This window comes from Myotis brandtii, unplaced genomic scaffold (genome assembly GCF_000412655.1).
Source record: "Myotis brandtii unplaced genomic scaffold, ASM41265v1 scaffold1612, whole genome shotgun sequence".
Lineage (NCBI taxonomy): Eukaryota > Metazoa > Chordata > Mammalia > Chiroptera > Vespertilionidae > Myotis > Myotis brandtii.
In genome coordinates, this window is record NW_005355890.1 from 1869666 (window position 1) to 1888602 (window position 18937).

General features: G+C 44.4%; 1 protein-coding gene across 1 annotated transcript in view; it reads right to left on the reverse strand.

The window, feature by feature from the left end:
- The window catches only part of NCAPH (non-SMC condensin I complex, subunit H), a 35220-nt gene extending 20224 nt beyond the window's left edge, over nucleotides 1-14996 (reverse strand). Inside the window, exons 1-11 of the mRNA XM_005862237.2 lie at nucleotides 14764-14996; nucleotides 14512-14602; nucleotides 13761-13853; nucleotides 13295-13433; nucleotides 12829-12953; nucleotides 9220-9409; nucleotides 8148-8239; nucleotides 7208-7413; nucleotides 2492-2640; nucleotides 1789-1895; nucleotides 1327-1449 (exon numbers count right to left, since the gene is read on the reverse strand). Coding sequence (XP_005862299.1) covers nucleotides 1327-1449; nucleotides 1789-1895; nucleotides 2492-2640; nucleotides 7208-7413; nucleotides 8148-8239; nucleotides 9220-9409; nucleotides 12829-12953; nucleotides 13295-13433; nucleotides 13761-13853; nucleotides 14512-14602; nucleotides 14764-14930 — 1482 coding nt within the window. The 5' untranslated portion in view covers nucleotides 14931-14996. The remainder of the gene's footprint in view (nucleotides 1-1326; nucleotides 1450-1788; nucleotides 1896-2491; nucleotides 2641-7207; nucleotides 7414-8147; nucleotides 8240-9219; nucleotides 9410-12828; nucleotides 12954-13294; nucleotides 13434-13760; nucleotides 13854-14511; nucleotides 14603-14763) is intronic.
- Between the last annotated feature and the right edge of the window lie 3941 nt (nucleotides 14997-18937).

The window sequence follows — 18937 nt, forward strand, 5'->3', positions numbered from 1 at the left end:
GGTCCTAAGAGAACCAAAAAAACAATCAGAAAGAATGTATGCACTCCTATGTTCATAGCAGTGCAATTTACAATAGCTAAGATCTGGAAACAGCCCTAGTACCCATCAGTAGATGAGAGAATAAAAAAGTTTTGGTCCATTTATACCATGGAATACTAAGTAACAGTTAAAAAAAAGAAGAATCTCTTACCCTTTGAGACAGCATGGAGAAACCTGGAAAGTATTAAGCGAAGTAAGCGAAGCGAAGTAAGCCAGTCAGAGAAAGACAAGTATCACATGATCTCATTCATATGTGGAATCTAACGAACAAAATAAACTGATGAACAAAATTGATCCAGAGACATAATTGGAAGACTGGGGGGTGTGTGGGTGGGTGGGAAGAGATCAACCAAAGAACTTATATACATAACTCATGGATACAGACAATAGGATAGTGAAGGCCTGGGGTGGGAGATGGGGCGGACTAGAAGGGGTCAATGGAGGAAAAAAGGGGATGTATGTAATATTTTCAACAATAAAGAAAGAGAGAAAAAAAAAAACAGACCCTGTCAAGGAACAGGCAAAAAAAGGAAGAGAAACTGACTACTACACATCTGATACCAAAGACTAAACAAAACAACCAGGAATGCAAATGAGCAGAGGGCTCCGATCAAATCGAACTTGGCATGAACCAGTCTGGTCACCCTGGAGACAGGGACATGCACTTGCTCCTAGCATTGCCAGAAGAACCACAGGCAAAGGAAGTGGACAGTAACCAGGGTACAGCACCAGATAGTCTCGAATGTTCATCCTGACAGTCACAGAAGGAACCCAGGCCACTTGTGCAGTTCTAGCAAACTCCTGAACGACTGCACAGTCAGATGCTTGGCACCTCCATTACCCAATGGGTCACAGTCAGCTCCCGTCTACACCTTGCTTGTGGGGAGGCACGTGGGCTAGGGAAAGCATCCAGCTAGTGAATCCACAACATCAATGAGAACATGAGAGAATCCAGAAACAACTCACATCGTGTACAAACCTCAACAAAAGATTTTGTTTATCCCCCCTAGCATTTCAACATGCAGGCCTGTGTATAGTCTTCCAACCAGGAGAGCCATTTCCTAAACGTTAGTGTCCATCATCTCCCTATGAGCTTTTCCCTTCAGCTCTGCCTCACCCACCCTGGATCTTCAGGTAACTTCTCTTGGCTAACACACATTCCTGCTCATGCTCTCGCGCCTTTTCCTTGAAGGCACAGCCTGACAGTCAACAATACCAGCCACTGGACGTCTCTGATGCTATAAACAGGCTCAACAGCAGCCTTGAGGAAACAAGAACCAGCCTTACCCTGGTGCCCGGTTTGAGGTGCAGCTGAGCCAGATGATCAGCCTCATAGTGGAAGTCTGTAGGAAGGGTGGTGGCTCTCCAGTTCTGGTTCTCCAAAGTAGACTTGGTCAGAATAGTAGCAGCCTATTAATTAAAAAAAAAGAAAAAAAGTGCTTTCTAGGCATCTTTAATAAAAATGGTTAACACCTATTCTTTTTTAGAAGGAGCTTGGGCATAGGCAGCACTAGTCTGCCATCCAGAGTCCCCAACAACTTTGCTAGACATTATTCATATTCTAAACTTTATCCTCTCTGCCACTGAATTTGGGACTTTTTATCAATTCCTCTAAGAATCGAGGGACAATGAAGCCATCTGTTTAAGAGTTAAATTTATAATTAATTTTTAAAAATCACATCTAAAAGGGAAAGAGGAATGCAAAGAGTAATTTAAGAAAGCACAAATAGTAATAAATCCAGCACAAACCTTTGCTTTTCCAAAATACACATCAAAGTCAATGTCATCGTCAAAGTCTATTTCAAAGTCTTTCTTTGTGCTCTTCTTTCTGTTCTCTGATTTCAAGGCAGCATCTTCTGCAGAAATGAACACAGATAGCAACACTGCTCACTTCTGGGGCCTACAGTATGTCCACATCTCACAGGACACACTGGCAGTCTTACCAACTGCACCATAAAGCACTGGGAATGGCAAATCATATGTCTGATTTTCATCCTTAATTTATAATTTGTGGTTTTGCTACCAAACACAAAAATGTATGTGAATTAATATCTCCTTTTCAAAGAGGGAATGAAAAACACACAATGCTGGCATAACCCCCTTCAGAATCCTGCCAAGGGCTGCATGGTGAGTAACTCACATGGGCCCCAGGGCCTGGTCATTCCCACCTGCAGCCATTGTTTGAAGCCACATGGATACTAGAGGGCAGTACCAGGTCAGGAGCCCAGCTCTCCTGACTTTTCCCACTGAGGCCTTAGTCTTAACTGATCCCTCATCCCAGGCCAGGCCAACTGACTGTCCAAGTGAGAGACTGGCTTGTCTATGTGCATCTGCAGCTGACTAAAAGGCTCAATAGAACAGCAACTGGCATTTCCCTTCCTCGGCCGACCTGCTGACCGCTGGTCACCTACACTATCTCTTTTCCTAAGAGGTACTACCTGGAAGTACATACGTTTGTGTCGGGGTTTGAAACGCCAATGCTCCGGTCCAGCCCACATCGACATGGTGCGGGGACTGAAATAGGAATATTCTCCCGGTCTCATGGATAGAAGGGGGCACATGGTCCTAATGTCTCCATCCCCAAGGGGAATCATTTCTTCCCTGTAACACACATCAAATAATGTTTTTACACATACAATCATGTCCATGTTGACATAGACAACCGTGTACTTACATGTAAAGCAGCATGTGATGCAGATGAAGGCTCTACCTACCCACTTTTCCACAAATGAGCAACATTTCTAAGTCCAATATAATTACTGCACATCAACAACCCTTAGTTTTTACTTCATCAAAGTGTTTTGCTTCTCTTAATTTTATAACAACATGATCAAATCTACACAAGTACTTTGGACATTCCAAAGTGCTTCACAAGCTGGTAGTCGCTCATCCTCTCCTCATCATCCTTCCATAAAGGAGGGCTCCAATAACCATTGTCGTTCCTACTAAAAGTGAAGATGTTATTGTAATTTATGTCCTGCAAATGCTGGGGGGTCCCCTTTATAATCTAAGTCTCAGACCATCTAGCTTCATTCTTTGCTGTGTGTGAAGTGTTTAACTGGCCAGTCCAGCATGGCAGCTTGGGTTTGATTGTTCACCCTTTCTGTGAATTACTAGCCTGTGTGAGGTAGCTTTCTCCGAAGGGTCTCTGACATCAGCAAGTGTGTGAGTAGTGAGTGCTCTACTGCCCGCTACAAGAAAGGTTAACAAGGAAACTTCGGAAGGCTTTTTACCTGTTGTGAGCGATAGGTATAAACCCTTTACATCAAGCATTATGGAATAAGCTAAAAACGTTTTAAAAGGGGACTTTGCCTTTATCTACAGAATCTTTTTTTAAAACCCAGGAAATTGTATTTATATATATATATGTGTGTGTTTTTTAAAAATATATTTTATTCATTTTTTACAGAGAGGAAGGGAGAGAGATAGTTAGAAACATCGAGGAGAGAGAAACACCGATCAGCCGCTTCCTGCACACCCCCCACCGGGGATGTGCCCGCAACCAAGGTACGTGCCCTTGACTGGAATCGAACCAGGGACCCTTCAGTCCGCAGGCTGACGCTCTATCCACTGAGCCAAACTGGTTAGGGCTGTATTTATATATTTATTGTGTAATTAAATATTAATTTTAAAGAATAAAATGTACTAAAAAATGCACACTTCTAGCCTGCGAAATGCCTGGCCTATGTTATAAGTAACTGTATGCACTGTGAACTCCAGACGGAGAAAGATGGCTCCAGCAGCATCCCCACGCAATTCTCATGACTATTCTTCTGATAAAGCTTAGGCGGTCATGCTGGGAATCATTAGGAACTGAAAGGCAAAGCTATAAAGTATGGGCGTGGCTCAGTCATTGAGCATCGACCTATGAACCAGGAGGTCACAGTTCAATTCCCGGTCAGGGCACATGCCTGGATTACGGGCTCGATCCCCAGTGGGGGCATGCAGAAGGCAGCTGATCAATGATTCTGTCATCACTGATGTTTCTCTCTCTCTCTATCTTTCCCCCTCTCCCTTCCTCTATGAAATTAATAAAAATGTATTTTTTTAAAAAGTGAGTCTGTGGGCCAGGGCTGGACTGAGGACCTGGAGGCTTGAACTCTAGCCATTTAATAATTCTTACAGTGCTGTGTGGAGGCAGCCAACTGATCCCCACTCAACAGCTAACCTAACCACAGTCATTTTCAAAGCTTGCCCCTCCATCGAACATCTCTAATCCCCTAGAGCCGTGGTCGGCAAACTGCGGCTCGAGAGCCACATGCGGCTCTTTGGCCCCTTGAGTGTGGCTCTTCCTAAGCCTTAGGAGTACCCTAATTAAGTTAATAACAATGTACCTACCTATATAGTTTAAGTTCAAAAAATTTGGCTCTTGACATTTCAATCGTTACACTGTTGATATTTGGCTCTGTTAACTAATGAGTTTGCCGACCACTGTCCTAGAGGAATTCTATTTCTTCTATACCGTTCCCCCCTTCCTTCAGCTTAGCACCAGTTAAGTCACTAATATCTTCGGGTTAAAGGTCTCCTCCCATCTGGCTCCTAGCACACACCTCACTCTTGCAGGCATTGGGCAGTCTGTGGTTTGGGCCTGGACCTCAGACAGCGAGCACCTCACAAAGTTATGCCTGCACCACAGAGAGACCAGGAAGAGGGAACACACAGACCTGCTCCTCAACACCGAGCACTTTCTCAGCCGTGTCCTTGTTAACATACACACACCACCTTTTACCCTGTGCACAGCTGACAGTGATGCCACCTAGGTACAGGTAACGTGGGCAGGCTACACACATGGGGATTTAATCCAGCATCGCCCCTACCCCACCCTGAAGACCTTTCAGTATGGTGCGGAGTTCTTAGACCTGGTGCACAGGATGGTCACCCAGGGAGGTCTGGGAAAATGGCAACACATGGCTGGCCTCACAGACTTCCAGCTAAGTGCTCTGAGTGGAGGCTGTCATTCATAGCTCATTACGTGCAGCCAGGATTACATAACCTCTCTGAGCCTGTTTCCACATGTAAATGGGGCAAACAGAAGCTAATTATAGGACTGTTGTGAGGTTTGGTTTAAGTGATTACATTTTACATATTATATAGATTATATAAAACAATGCAGGTAAGGGTCCTAGCATAGTATCTGGCTCAAAGTCAGAATGAGGAGCTCAATAAATATCAGATATCACTATAATCATCAAGTCTCAACCCTTCCAGAAAAGAAAGAGCCTAAAAGGTGATGTCAGCCCAGCCAGTGTGGCTAAGTGGTTGAGCATCAACCCAGGAACCAAAAGGTCACAGGTTTGATTCCTGGTCAAGACACATGCATGGGTTGCGGGCTCAATCCCCAGTAAGGAGCATGCAGGAGGCAGCTGATCAATGATGTTTCCCTCATTAATATTTCTATCTTTCTATCCCTCTCCCTTCCTCTCTCTCTAAAAAATAAATTAAGTAAATAATCAATCAATAAAAACATATCCTAAAAAAATAAAGAGGTGATGCCTCTTACCCCACACCTCACAGCTTCCATGGCAGGGTCAGGTCCAATTCAGTTCATTTACTGAGCTCCCAAAACAGGCCAGCACCATGTGAGGGTATGGGACTTCAAGATGAACAAAACCCTAACTAGAACCTAAGCCCCCACCCCACCCCTACTGCATTCACTAGGATGGAGTCTAAGAGTTTGCTCTCTATAGAGCTAGGGAGAGAAATGGAGATACTTGTTCAAACCAAGTATCTATGCTCCTAACAAAATAACCAAATGAAAGTGACTTTGCTATCATCAGTTCCTCAGATGCCACCTCAGTGTTCAGGAAGAGTGACAGCTCTTCTCTGACATTTGAAAATCTCCCACTAAGCTGCCTGCCATTTCTCACTTCTTAGAAGACAGGATGGGAACAGGGATCAAATCACAGGTCAACAGCACAAATCAGGAAAGAAGGGTGCTAAAGGGCCAGATGCTGTGTCTCAAGGTACCAAATGCTCAGCCCCTTGATGTCCACTCCAACTTGAAGACATTAATCAGTATAATCATTTCCCACATGGGCAGACAAAATGAGCTCAAGAAAGCAGTCTCTTACCCTGGAAATATTAAAGCAATGCTCTTGAAGGGATTCTTGCCTCCGTGGGAAATTATACTGGATGACTTCTAAGGTTTTACACATACTCAACCACCTCGGTTGTCCCCAATCCAGGGTTGCAAAGCTGCTCTTGGAGGCACAGGAGATATCAGAGGGCCTGCTCTACACATAGACCCATTCAAGACCTTTAGGGGCCCTCAGCACTATAGGATTTTATGAGATCCTGCTTCCAAATTATATTCAAAGTTTAAATAATACTAATCTGTTAAGTACATATAATAAAGGCCAAGAAAGTTCTGATTTTCTTAGATGGTTACTAAATAAATGACTACAGACCAATTTTACTACTTTTTCCCACCCCATATGCTCAATGATATCTGCCTATTGAGTTTTCTCTGCTCTGCTTGTCCCTGGTAACCCAACACTGCCCAGCCCCACTTTGCCTGATCCTTCAGGCAGGGACCACATTTTTTCTGTAAGCAACACATCAGCCTGTTTCCGTCTATAACAATAGGGAGCAATTTAGCCAAAAGCTGGACCAGCTGCAGTGTGCAGAAAGGGGGCACCCTCCATGCTACCAAATGCAAGTGCTACCAATAGCCACCACTGAAGTAGCTACTATATTCCAGCTACTTTCCCCTAGCACTTTACCTATTTTAGTTCTATCCTTACAAACTCCTGCGATGTCAGGTTTGTTGTTTTTTTTAATCCTCACCTGAGGATATGTTTACTGATTTTAGAGAGAGTAAAGGACAGAGAGAGAAACAGCGATCAGTTGCCTGCTCTGACTAGGGATCAAACCCGCAACCCAGGTATGTGCCGTGACTGGGAATGGAACCTGCAACCTTTTGGTGTATGGGATGATGCACAACCAACTGAGCCACCTGGCCAAGACTGCAATGTCAGTTTTATAACCAATAAGTAGCTGAGCTGACATTCAAAGGTAGGTATGATTCCATTGTGAGTCGGGTGGCTCCATCTGTGTGGACAACATGGCCCAGCAGCCCAGCTATCTACAGAGATGGAACGAGACTGCCCCAGCAGGAAATCTGGGGAAACTCCCATGGGAACATTCTCCACGGCCCCGAGAGCCTTACTGGCAGCTTTGACTATGGCAGGGGTCCCTCCAGCTCCTGAACTCTGCATGATCCCCAGAGGCGGTGTGGTCCGGTTCGTCGTTGGCATCGAAGTCATCCTCCAGAGGCCCATCAAGGACGTCCTCGCCATCACTGTCCTCTATCTCAGCGTTGATGTCAAATACCTGATCATTCTTCTTGAACTTGTCTACCAGGGCTGATACAGACTGGAGGAACAGAGAGAGAGTTCTCCTCATTCTGGTGACCACGGTCACTGCTGGAGGAATGGCCTGGCTGGATATGCCTCCCCCCGTCCCCAGAGCCAATGTTCTCATAACAGAAAAGCGTGGAGGAAGTTTATATTGTGCAGTACAGAATGGAGCTGTACTGTCTTTGGTAAAATGTGAAACAGGACTCCACATCATTAGCTACATGTTTAGAGAAAAGAGTTGTCCATGGAGACCATTTGTTTTGGAAGTTGTAGTAAGTAGGCTAAAGGGGCCAGGCTAAAAATACACAGAGGAAAGCTTTACACGTGACAATTTCTCAGGAAACTCTGTGCCAAGAGACTCAATCTCAAAGAGCAGGAAATTCCTCGAGCTTGACAGCAGCCCAAGAAACCAATGGCCAAGGCATAACCATGTTCAAGAGTAAATCTGATAGAAATGTGCACCCAGGTGTGGCAGGGCTGCCTTGTGCAAGGGGAGCACAAAGCTGGTCCCAGAATTCACCCACCTGTCCACTGGTCTGGCTGGATGTCACAACCCCACTCCTAGCTCCCCCCGATGTTCCCAGGTTTTAGTCCCTACAAAAGTGCCAAAGGAAATGTTTTCTCTACTTGTGGCTAAATAAAAATGATGCCACAGTTTCCTATTGGGCAGAACTAATCTCAGACTGTCTCACTGAAACCACAAGGTGCTGGAGAAATGCCCAAAGCCCTGAAAAGTCCAAAGGTCCACACCTCATTATGTGTCTCGCTGTCCCATTTTGTGAACTGGAAGCCGGCCAGGGAAGGGCAGATCTGGCGGTCCTCCGTACACTGCTCCAGGAGTGCTGGCGAGGACAGGGAGAGCACAGAAGGTTAGAGGTGAGCAGAGCCCGCTCCCCACTCCCTGAAGGATCAGAGCAGCAGGATGTCGAGGGAGGCACAGTCACCTTGGGTCCCCGAGCACAGAGAATGGCTGCTCTCTGGGAGGGGAAGATACACAGGCACCCCCACTGAAGGCAGGCTGCTCACAAGCATTCCAACAATAAGTAAAACCCTTGAGTAGAAACCTGAAGCACATAACAGGTGACTATGAAACAGATCCCATGCCTTTCGCTATAGTCGGGAAATGAAAACCCCTCTCCTAGAGCGTGCTCAGTGCACAACCCCCGATCATGTCAATTCAGTCCCAAACTAGATTACCTGCCTCCCAGGATTAGAGCGCCAGCTGAGCACATAAACTTGGAAAACAGATTGTTAGTACAAAATTGTTCTACTTAACAAATCTGAAAGAAGACTGAAAGAGGAGAAAGTACTGGTGGGGCGTGAAGGGAGAGGACGGGATGGGGGTTAAAATCCTTGCCAAGCCAGCATAAGAGGCTGACAACAGGGCAGGTCTGTTCTCAGACCACCACAGAGCCATCTGTGAGCAGTTCCCAATGTCCTCTTCTTCGCAGGATCTCCCCCACCCCCAATTGGTAACAAATAAGAACGAGACCCCTCTGGCTTGACAAGTCTCTCAAAGCCCGTTTCCTAAGCCCAAACTCTGACACTCCAGGTTAGCTGTTGGCTCCAATATGTGACTTGAGAACTGGCTGCTATGGGGCACCTGAGGGACTGGCACACACAGGCCGAGAACAGGAGAGCACTAGCTACTACTGTTTCAAACTCCATGCTTCAGAAAGTAGGAACAGTTCCACCCAACAGGGTGCCCAATTTGGCACTCCAGAAGAACCTTCTGGAGAGCACCATCGCTTTCTACGCCCCAGGGTTATAACAATCATCTCTAATGACTGACAGCTTGGTGAAAGGCATTGTGTGGACTTACCTTTTAAATCTGTCATTTCTACCCAATCTAAATCTGGCATCTCAGGGGGCCCTGCACTGGAGAGGGTCTGGACATCCGAAGGGAAAAGCAGCTCGCTTCTGTAGTCGTGGCAGTGGAGGGTGGAGAGGAACACCCCTGCTGTGCTGCACTCATCAAACGAGGCTGCAGTCTTCTGAAACAGGGGATCAATCTGAGCACAAACACAGGGAAGCCAAGGTTATGGAAAGGAGCCAAAGAAAATATCAAATCCATTCACTGGGCCTGCTCATCACGGCTGCACACACTGGACTGAAATGTCTCTGCACATAATCAAAAGTGGATGGGGCCCTAGCCGGTTTGGTTCAGTGGATGAAGTGTTGGCCTGAGGACTGAAGGGTCCCAGGTTCAATTCCGGTCAGGGGCACGCACCTCAGGTGCAGGCTCCAGGGCATGTGCAGGAGGCAACCAATCGATGTTTCTCTCACATCAATGTTTCTCTCCGTCTTTCCCTCTCTCTTCCACTCTAAAAATCAATGGAAAAATCCCAATCCTCAGGTGAGGATTTAAAAAAAAAAAAATGTTGAAAAAAGATATATAATAAAATTTAACAAGAAAAAGTGGATGGGGCTTTCTAACTGATTAGGCAAAGGCCCATCCCAACCGATACCAGTTCAAAAAAAAGGCTATATGTAGTCAGATAAATAAATAGATGCCAGTCAAGTACATAGCACGTGATCACAAGCTTATAACATGTCAACAAACACATTTGTTAAAACCTGAACAGAAACCTTCTGTTGGTCTCTTTCCCTAAGTCACCATTTTTAATGCTTTTTAAAAATATATTTTTATTGATTTCAGAGAGGAACAGAGAGATAGAGAGAGACAGAAACATCAATAATGAGAGAGAAGCATTGATCGGCTGCCTCCTGCACACCCCACACTGGGGATGGAGCCTGCAACCTGGGCATGTGCCATGACCAAGAATCGAACCGTTACCTCCTCGTTCATAGATCGGCGCTCAACCACTAAGCTACAACGACGGCCAGGTTCCATTCCCTTAATTCTAAGTGCCTCTCTATGACAACCACCTCCCACCTGTATAGCCTACAGGGGATGTCTCCAACAAGTCTGATCCCACCAGGCCCTACAACTACTGATCAAATTACTTTACGCTCACTACCTACCTTCCCAGCTAAAATTCCATAAGCAATGACTGTGACCAATCCCCTGCACATGCTCTTAACTCCAGTCTCTTTCTGTGTCACATTCACTCAGCTAAACACAATCCTTTGCTAAATACAATTTTCTGCTACTCCATGCTTGCACCCACACAGCTAATCATGATGAAGAAACAAAGCATTCTGACTGACCTCACTTCAAATCCATCAAATGGACCCTAAGTATTGTCTGTCTAGCAAACTATATTTCCCTAGTCCATTTTCTTACCACCACCCCCAGATGACTCTTTCCTTCCTACCTTTTTCTCTCCTCAAATCTCTTAACACTTTCTTCCTCCACACTCTCTGTCAGTTGATGATCTGGCTTCCTGTTTCAATTGGGGTTAGGGTAGGAGACGGACACTCAACCAGAAGAGAATGTCCCATCTCCCATCACTGTGGGGCTCCTCGGCCCAGGCCCATCAATGCTATCCATCCCCTTCCCTTCTCAACACGTTCAAGGATGCCCTGCTAGCATTTCTCTGTTCTTTTCTGCATTGTCAGTAATTCCTTCTCCACTAGATTGTTGCCATCAACAAGCAAACATGCTGTTAATTCTCCCATTTAAAAAAAATACAAAACTTCCAGATCTTACTTTCTCCTCCATTTGCCTATCCATTACTCTTTAAAACAACAGCCTATATCTGTTTCTTCCTATTTGTTTCCCCCATTTATTATGAAAAATTTCAGCCTACAAGAATGCTGAAAAAGTAATATGAACTTCCACTTAACTTTTACCTAGATTCCCCAATGGGAAACATTTTGCATATTGCCTTTCTCTTCCCCCCTCCCCGCCCACAACAGAACTTTTTTGAAAGTAGAGATCATGACACTCTACTTCTCTGCCAGTTATTAAGCTACTACTGCCTCTCAACTCCAAAACTACCTTCTATTCTCTCTGATGCTGGGTCTGTGGCCACATTCTGGCTTTGCCAGCAGCTTGCTATTGGGATCCACCAATAGGAGGCACTAGAGAGAGAGAGAGATTGCAGGGCTACAGTCTCTGATGCGGGTCTGTGGCCACATTCTGGCTTTGCCAGCAGCTTGCTATTGGGATCCACCAATAGGAGGCACTAGAGAGAGAGAGAGATTGCAGGGCTACAGGGAGAAGGGACTTCCTTCTTTATGCAGGCCACCTATTTCTGTCACCCAGCAGTGCTTCATTCCAGATGTGAGAGGTCCTACCTGTAACAGTAGCTACATTCAATCTACTTTTTCTCACTCACAGAACCAGCCTCACTGTGTGCCTCAGAGACACCAGCACCAACGAGCATGCCCTTTGGATCCTTGGCCCACGAGCCCTTCTTCCAAATTCAGGGCCACCAGCACAGCCACGAAGCATCCCTTTCTTGGAGGCTTGAGCTTCAGTTCCACAGGGCCCCCTCCAAGCTCACCAGAAGCTTCAGGTTGCCAGATTTAACATGGCTCATCATTCCCACCTCCCTGACACTCCCATGCTCCCTCATTTGGATACCACTCTCCTGGCTTTCCTCCTACCTACTGGATGTTTTCCCTTCAGATTACTGAACTCTTAAAATTGGGGCATCCCAGGGCTCAGTCCTTCTTTCACATGCACACATCCCCTTGGTGATCAAGTCCAGTCTCGTGACCTTAATTACCATTTATGAATGTCATGGAGATAACAAAGAAGTAATCTAGTCCATTGTTGGTGGGAGAGTAAGTTGGTACAAACTTTTTTTGAGGGCAGTGGAAATTCCCTCTCAGAATTTTCTTATACATATACTCCCAGAAGAGTGCAAAGATGATACGTACAAAAATGTTCATAGAGGTATTTTTAATAGCAAAATTTTAAAAAAATTCTGGCAACACTTGTTTGCTTCAAATTAACTGTGATAATTATAAATGAAGCTCCAACACCATTCCTGTAAGCAGAAGATTCCTTAAGTTTGCCGAATTGTATTGGCTACTTAGAGCAAGAACTCTGGAGCAGACCACTTAGCTTCCCATCCAAGCTTACAGACTAGCTGTGCCATCTTGGGCAAGTTACTTAACAGCCCTGCACCTCAATCACCTCTTCATAAAATGTAGCAAGGATGTTATAAGGATTAAATGAGTTAATGCTAGTCACATGCTCAAGGCAGCACAACGTGCCTAGCAAGTACAGAATAAATGTTCACTAATGCCAGCATTGCTGCATGTACTAAGAAAGAAAAGAAATGTTTTAATCAGATTTCTCAGTAATTTGCCATCTTTTTCTACTCAGTCATTCTGAAACACTGAGGGAAAGCAGGGACTTGCCCATCAGTCTTACTGAAAGGCTAAAGGATGACACTGAAAAGACCAGTTGAATATTTTACCCCCTTGAGACCTAAACAAGCACAAACCAGCAAAGCAGGCTCAGCACCCACGTCTCAAATGAGTCAGAGACCACACTGTGCACACGGCTCCTCACCTCACACTTCCGATCTGCCTCGGAGACATTGAGGTTGTTTATATTCTGCTCGATGGTTTTGTGCGAGTGCTTCTTCTTGGGCTTTGGAGCCTTTTTAGTAGTTCCTGTTTCAGTCACACTTCCATCTAAAGAAGGAATAAGACCGTGTACTGCAAGGACTGCTTTGGAGGGTGCAACTGAACTTCAAGTTCCTCAAAACTCTAAAGAGTGACTGTGACAAACACATGCCATTCTCTCACAGCAACAGGTACATTTGATCTGCAGCTGAAGGAGAAACCAAACTACTCAATTAAGTTTCTAAGACAAGTCAATTTCCAGTTCTCACAGACATATCGGAAAATGTCCGTGTCTTCACAAGATGAGATAACTGATTTCTTGTGACTTCATTCCAGTATATTACTCACATAACAATCTGCCACACCCTTTAAGAAGCCCTTACCTTAAATCCAGACCCCCACACACGTACCTGCATCATGGCTCTCTGCCTCTTCCGGAGATGGTGCATCTTTGCCCAGCCCCCCAAGGACTCTGTACACGTCAGCGTGGACAGCATCCACACGCACAGCATAGATCTTGGTGCTGGCATCCAGAGTGCCCGCAGCCACCTAATCAGACAAGCAGAGCTGTATTCGTGGGGATACATAAAAAGGGTGTGCTGAACAGGCAAAACACAGCAAGCTTCATAAAATATTTACTTGTCCTTATGAAAAAAAGTGACAAAGATTTCTAAGACTGACAGAGATTAGACAACATAACAGAAAGATAGCTTTTCTACATTTCGTCAGTTTAGGAAAAGAAGGTAAAGTAGTTAAAAATATGTCTTAACAAGGGAAAATCTCATGTGTTTGTAGAATTTAATGATTGTGCTATACTAATTATCAGAAATACTCATCATTAATTCAGATGCAAGAGAAGGTAGATATCTTTCTTACTTTAAAGTTGGTCAGTTCGGTGTCTTTCTGTTTAAGAATTTCTGACATAAAATCAATCAAGTGCAAGCCAAAAGCATTCTTGGTAGTGATTTTCTAGAAAGAGAAAATTGCAGAAAAATTTGTTATTTATAGCAGAGGTTCACATAAATGATGCTACCCTAAGAGGTGGCTAAGTTTTTAAACAGGGATATCCCACATCTCGCCACAGATATCAATTGCCACAAACACTTGGGACACAGCTAATACATATGTGTCCCTCCTCATTCTCAAGTCCTAGAGAGTCACAGCACATGACTCCCGAGTGCTCATTGTGTGCAGGACCTGTTCTAAATACTGCACACAAAGGGACCCCATGAGCAGGCACTATTCTCATTCTACAGAGGACCCTGCAGCAAAATGGTTGAGTGACTTGCCAAGGCCACACAGCTTATAAGTGGCAGAGACAGGATTCCAATTCAAGTGAGCTCTAAAACTCACAATTAGCTCCACAACTCTACTATCTGCTCCAGAGCCCAGACTACTATCCCCTAAGCCATGCTGATATACTACAGGTGACAGGCAACCTGTCAGAAGGTGCACCAAAGGTATATAAGAAACAGTAAAACCATATGAAAGCACCAACACTAAGAAGAGTCGCTGGAGAATAGAAATACAGTTATTATTGATCATGCATTCTCTATAGAATCAAGGCTAGATTTCCCCGGTGCTCAAGCTGCAGAAGCTTTGCTGATAAACCCCAGCAGATACTCACGTTTTCAGTGGATAGTTTGATACAGGTGGAATAATGCTCTGTAATCTGTGTGTTTGTAAACTTTGGAATTGTAGCTGAAAAGTCAATACTCCTAAATGAAAAACAAAAATAAAAAAACTCTGGTGAGGATCATAATGCTGTAACTTTTCAAAATCAAGACCCAGAATGCAGGAGGTAGTGTGGAGATGCCAGGCCCACACACCCATGTCAGGGTGGTGGGCCACCCAAGGAGGCAGCCCAGAACACACTCACCGACTGGAGGGAGAGGCCAGCAGACGGGGCGAATCTATGCTGAACTGTAGCTCAAAGGCCCGGGAGCGCCTCCGCTGCAGACGCTCCTTTTCATCGTCGTTCTGAGGGAAGTCTTCAAGAACTGGAGTGCCAGGAGTGTTGAGAGGAGCCTTCTTAGGTGGGGGCATTGAGAACCCACGTTTGGACGGTGAGGCATTGAGGGAGTGTCCACGGGTCTCTGAAGAACAGTGATTCATTGTGGTTCACAGTGATGGAACAAAACACTTGCTCAAGAACCTTCAACAGAATGTTTCCTAGGTCTAAAGGGGGCTTGGGGCCCATCACAAGGTGGAAGTTCACTGCACACTGCCCGTGAAGATCGCTGCCAACTCTAAGAGTCTATGGCAGTGATGGCGAACCTTTTGAGCTCGGCGTGTCAGCATTTTGAAAAACCCTAGCTTAACTCTGGTGCCGTGTCACATATAGAAATTTTTTGATATTTGCAACCATAGTAAAACAAAGATTTATATTTTTGATATTTTATATATTTAAATGCCATTTAACAAAGAAAAATCAACCAAAAAAATAAGTTCGCGTGTCACCTCTGACACGCGTGTCATAGGTTCGCCATCACTGGTCTATGGCTAGAACCTCTATAGTTTAGGTTTCTTGGGGGATGAGGGGTTTCTGATGCTTCCTTCCCTATGGGACAAATATCCACTATGTGAACCTACAGCACTAATAGGGATATAAAGGTGGGTTAAGAGAAAGTTGCTGCCTCTGATAAGCTCACAAACTAACAGAACAACAGACATATATAAGCATACTCCTAAGCGAGAGAAACAGATGCCGAGATAAGGGTGAGATATGGGCTATCAAGTCAGATATAAGCCAGGTTCTAATCCCAATAGGACACAGAGAATAAACAACACAAATGTGTAAAATAAATATAACATGCCAAAGAATTACCACAGATTGCTCACTAACTGCAAAGGGAAAGATGGTTCTAACAACAAAAGAGGGGAGGGTTGGGGGCAGGAGGGAGGGGGGTAAGAGATCAACCGAAGGACTTGTATGCATGCATATAAGCATAACCAATGGACATAAGACACTGGGGGGTAGGGGAGGCCAGGGGATTGTCAATGGCGGGGGGGCGGGGGGGGGCGGGGAAGGACACATATGTAATACCCTTTGTAATACTTTAAGCAATAAAACAATAAAAAAAAATTTAAAAAGAAAGAAAAAAAACCTGGCAAAATAAAAAACAACAAAAGATCTAGCAGTCACCACATTAACCAAACAATCAATGTAGCCTCTCTAAAAATGAGACAGCTTGACTGTCTCATCTCCTGATGGGACAAAATATGAAACTCACATCACCCATAAAATATTTTTGCCAAAGATGGGGAACCTAAATCTAACTAAGATTTTAGATTTAACTTCCATTTTATAAGAAATATAGGAGCAGAGGAGCAAGTTACTAATAAATGATATCACAAGGAAACATTCAGACAAATCCAGAATGTGGGACAGTTTACAAGACAACCAACTTAGTCTCTTAAAGAAGTCAGTGTCAAAAAAAAAAAAAAATATGCAGGGGGGGGGGACTCTTCTCAATCAAAAGAAACCAAAGAGGCATACAAACAAACAAACAAAAGTCTTAACTTTCAGCCAATCCTTAGTCAAACAAAAAATCAGCTAGAAACATTTTGGGGACAAAAAGGGAAATTTGGAATACAATCTGAATTATGAGATAACATTGATTTTTAAAACTAATTTTTATTTTCTTACGTGTGATAATGATTATTATGGTATGTAGAAGAGTATATTTTTAGGAGATGCATGAGAAACAATTTAGGGGTGTTATAACATGATGTCTAGAACTTTCATCTGAATCAGTCAAAAATATGTGTATGTAAGCGGGAGCTAAAATAAGTTTGGCCAATTAGCAATTGTTGGATCTAGGTCAGTGATGGCGAACCTTTTGAGTTTGGCGTGTCAGCATTTTGAAAAACCCTAACTTAACTCTGGTGCCGTGTCACATATAGAAATTTTTTGATATTTGCAACCATAGTAAAACAAAGACTTATATTTTTGATATTTATTTTATATATTTAAATGCCATTTAACAAAGAAAAATCAATCAAAAAAATGAGTTCGAGTGTCACCTCTGACACGAGTGTCATAGGTTCGCCATCACTGATCTAGTGAGTGTAAGCTGTTTATTGTCTTGGCCTTTCAATGTCCCTGTTTTTTAAACATTTTCATACAAGAAGTCAGAAAATAGATGGCATGCTGCATGACGAAAATTGTGTGGAGAAAAGTAAAGCCTGGAAGAAGGACGTGGGAATGGAGGTAGAAGCCTGTTAGGAGAGGCTTCACTAAGGAAGCCCCAGAATCAAGACCACAGAGATATTTGGGGGAAGCTACACCGAGGCAGAGGGAACTGCAAGCACAGAGGCTGGAACATGCCTGGCATGTCTGAGGGGCCATGTGGTTGAAGTGGAGTGAGAGAGGATGGGGTCAGACCCTCCAGGGCCTGGTAGAGCAGAGACACCAAGTCAGGATAAGGGAAGGACAGCTGGCAGGGGTGTAGAGCCTTATTCACAGGCCACTATAAAGATTGTGGCTTTCAGGTGGAGTGAGAAGGGAAGTGATTGGACAATGGTGAGAAGAGAAATAAAGTGATCTAACTTCTGCTTCAAGAAGATCACAATGGCTGTTGTGATGAAAACTGACTGAAAAGGGAGAATTGACAAGCAGAAAGATAGATCAGGGGCAACCACCAATAACTGGGTATGATGCAATCCTCGTCTCCCAGTGTAATCACAACTGTCCCTATAGAGCAGGGGTCCTCAAACTTTTTAAACAGGGGGCCAGTTCACTGTCCCTCAGACCGTTGGAGGGCCGGACTATAGTTTTAAAAAAAACTATGAACAAATTCCTATGCACACTGCACATATCTTATTTTGAAGTAAAAAAACAAAACGGGAACAAATACAATATTTGTATTTGCATGTGGCCCGCGGGCCGTAGTTTGAGGACCCCTGCTATAGAGGGAAACAGGAGGGCCCGAATCAGAGAAGATGTGAGGACAGAAGCAATACTGATGGGAGGGAGGAACCCCAAGCCAAGGAATGTAGGCAGCCTCCAAAAGTTGAAAAGGCACAGAAACAGATTTTCCCCTAAAGCCTCCAGAATGAATGCAACCCTGCTGACACCTTGATTTTAGACTTGAGTCCAGAACTGCAAGAGAAATACATTTGTGTCGTTATATACCACCTCTTTATTCCCTTTCTCACCATGTCTCTGTTCACCCCATGAGAGAAATGATGGTGGCTCAGACCAGAGAGGTGGCATGGAAGTGGTAAGAAGTAGTCAGACACTGGATATAGTCTCAAGACAGAGCCAACATGATCTCCTGATGGATTAAATGTGGGCATGAGAGAAAACAGAAGAATCACGGATAACTCTACAGTTACCTGAACAACTGATGCAACAGAGTTGCCACGACTGAAAAAAAGAAAGGCTGTAGGAGAAGCATATTTGTGGGGAAAGAGACAAGATCAGGGCTCAGTTCTGGACATGCTGGGCTTAGATGCTTACTAGTCATCCACTGGGATAGAGAGCAGATATTTAAGTCTAGAGTTTAGGGAGAAGTTCTGAGCTAGATACATAGATTTGGATATCATAAGCATATATAGGGTATTAAAAGCCATAAGACTAGATGAGGACTTCAATTAAATGAGTACAAATAGAGAAGAGCAGAAGGCTGAGTCCTAGAATATTTCAAAAGTTTAAAGAGAAGAAAAGAATGAGGAACCAGCAAAAGAGATGGGGAATATGCAACTAACGAGGCAGGGAGTAAACCAGGGAAATGTGGTGTTCTACAAGTCAGGTAAGAAACATTTCAGGGACACCACCACCACCACCACCACCACCCACCCACCCCACACACACCCCCCGCAGGCCCAAGACGTCCCGGGGCGCCTGCCTCCCTCTCTCCCTCTCTTCCTCTCTCCCTTCCCGGAAGACATAACAAAAACATTTTATTAAATATTTTATTGATGTTTTACACAGAGGAAGGGAGAGGGATTGAGAGAAACATCCACGAGAGAAACATCGATCAGCTAGCTGCCTCCTGCACACCTCCTACTGGGGATGTGCCCGAAACCAAGGTACATGCCCTTGACCG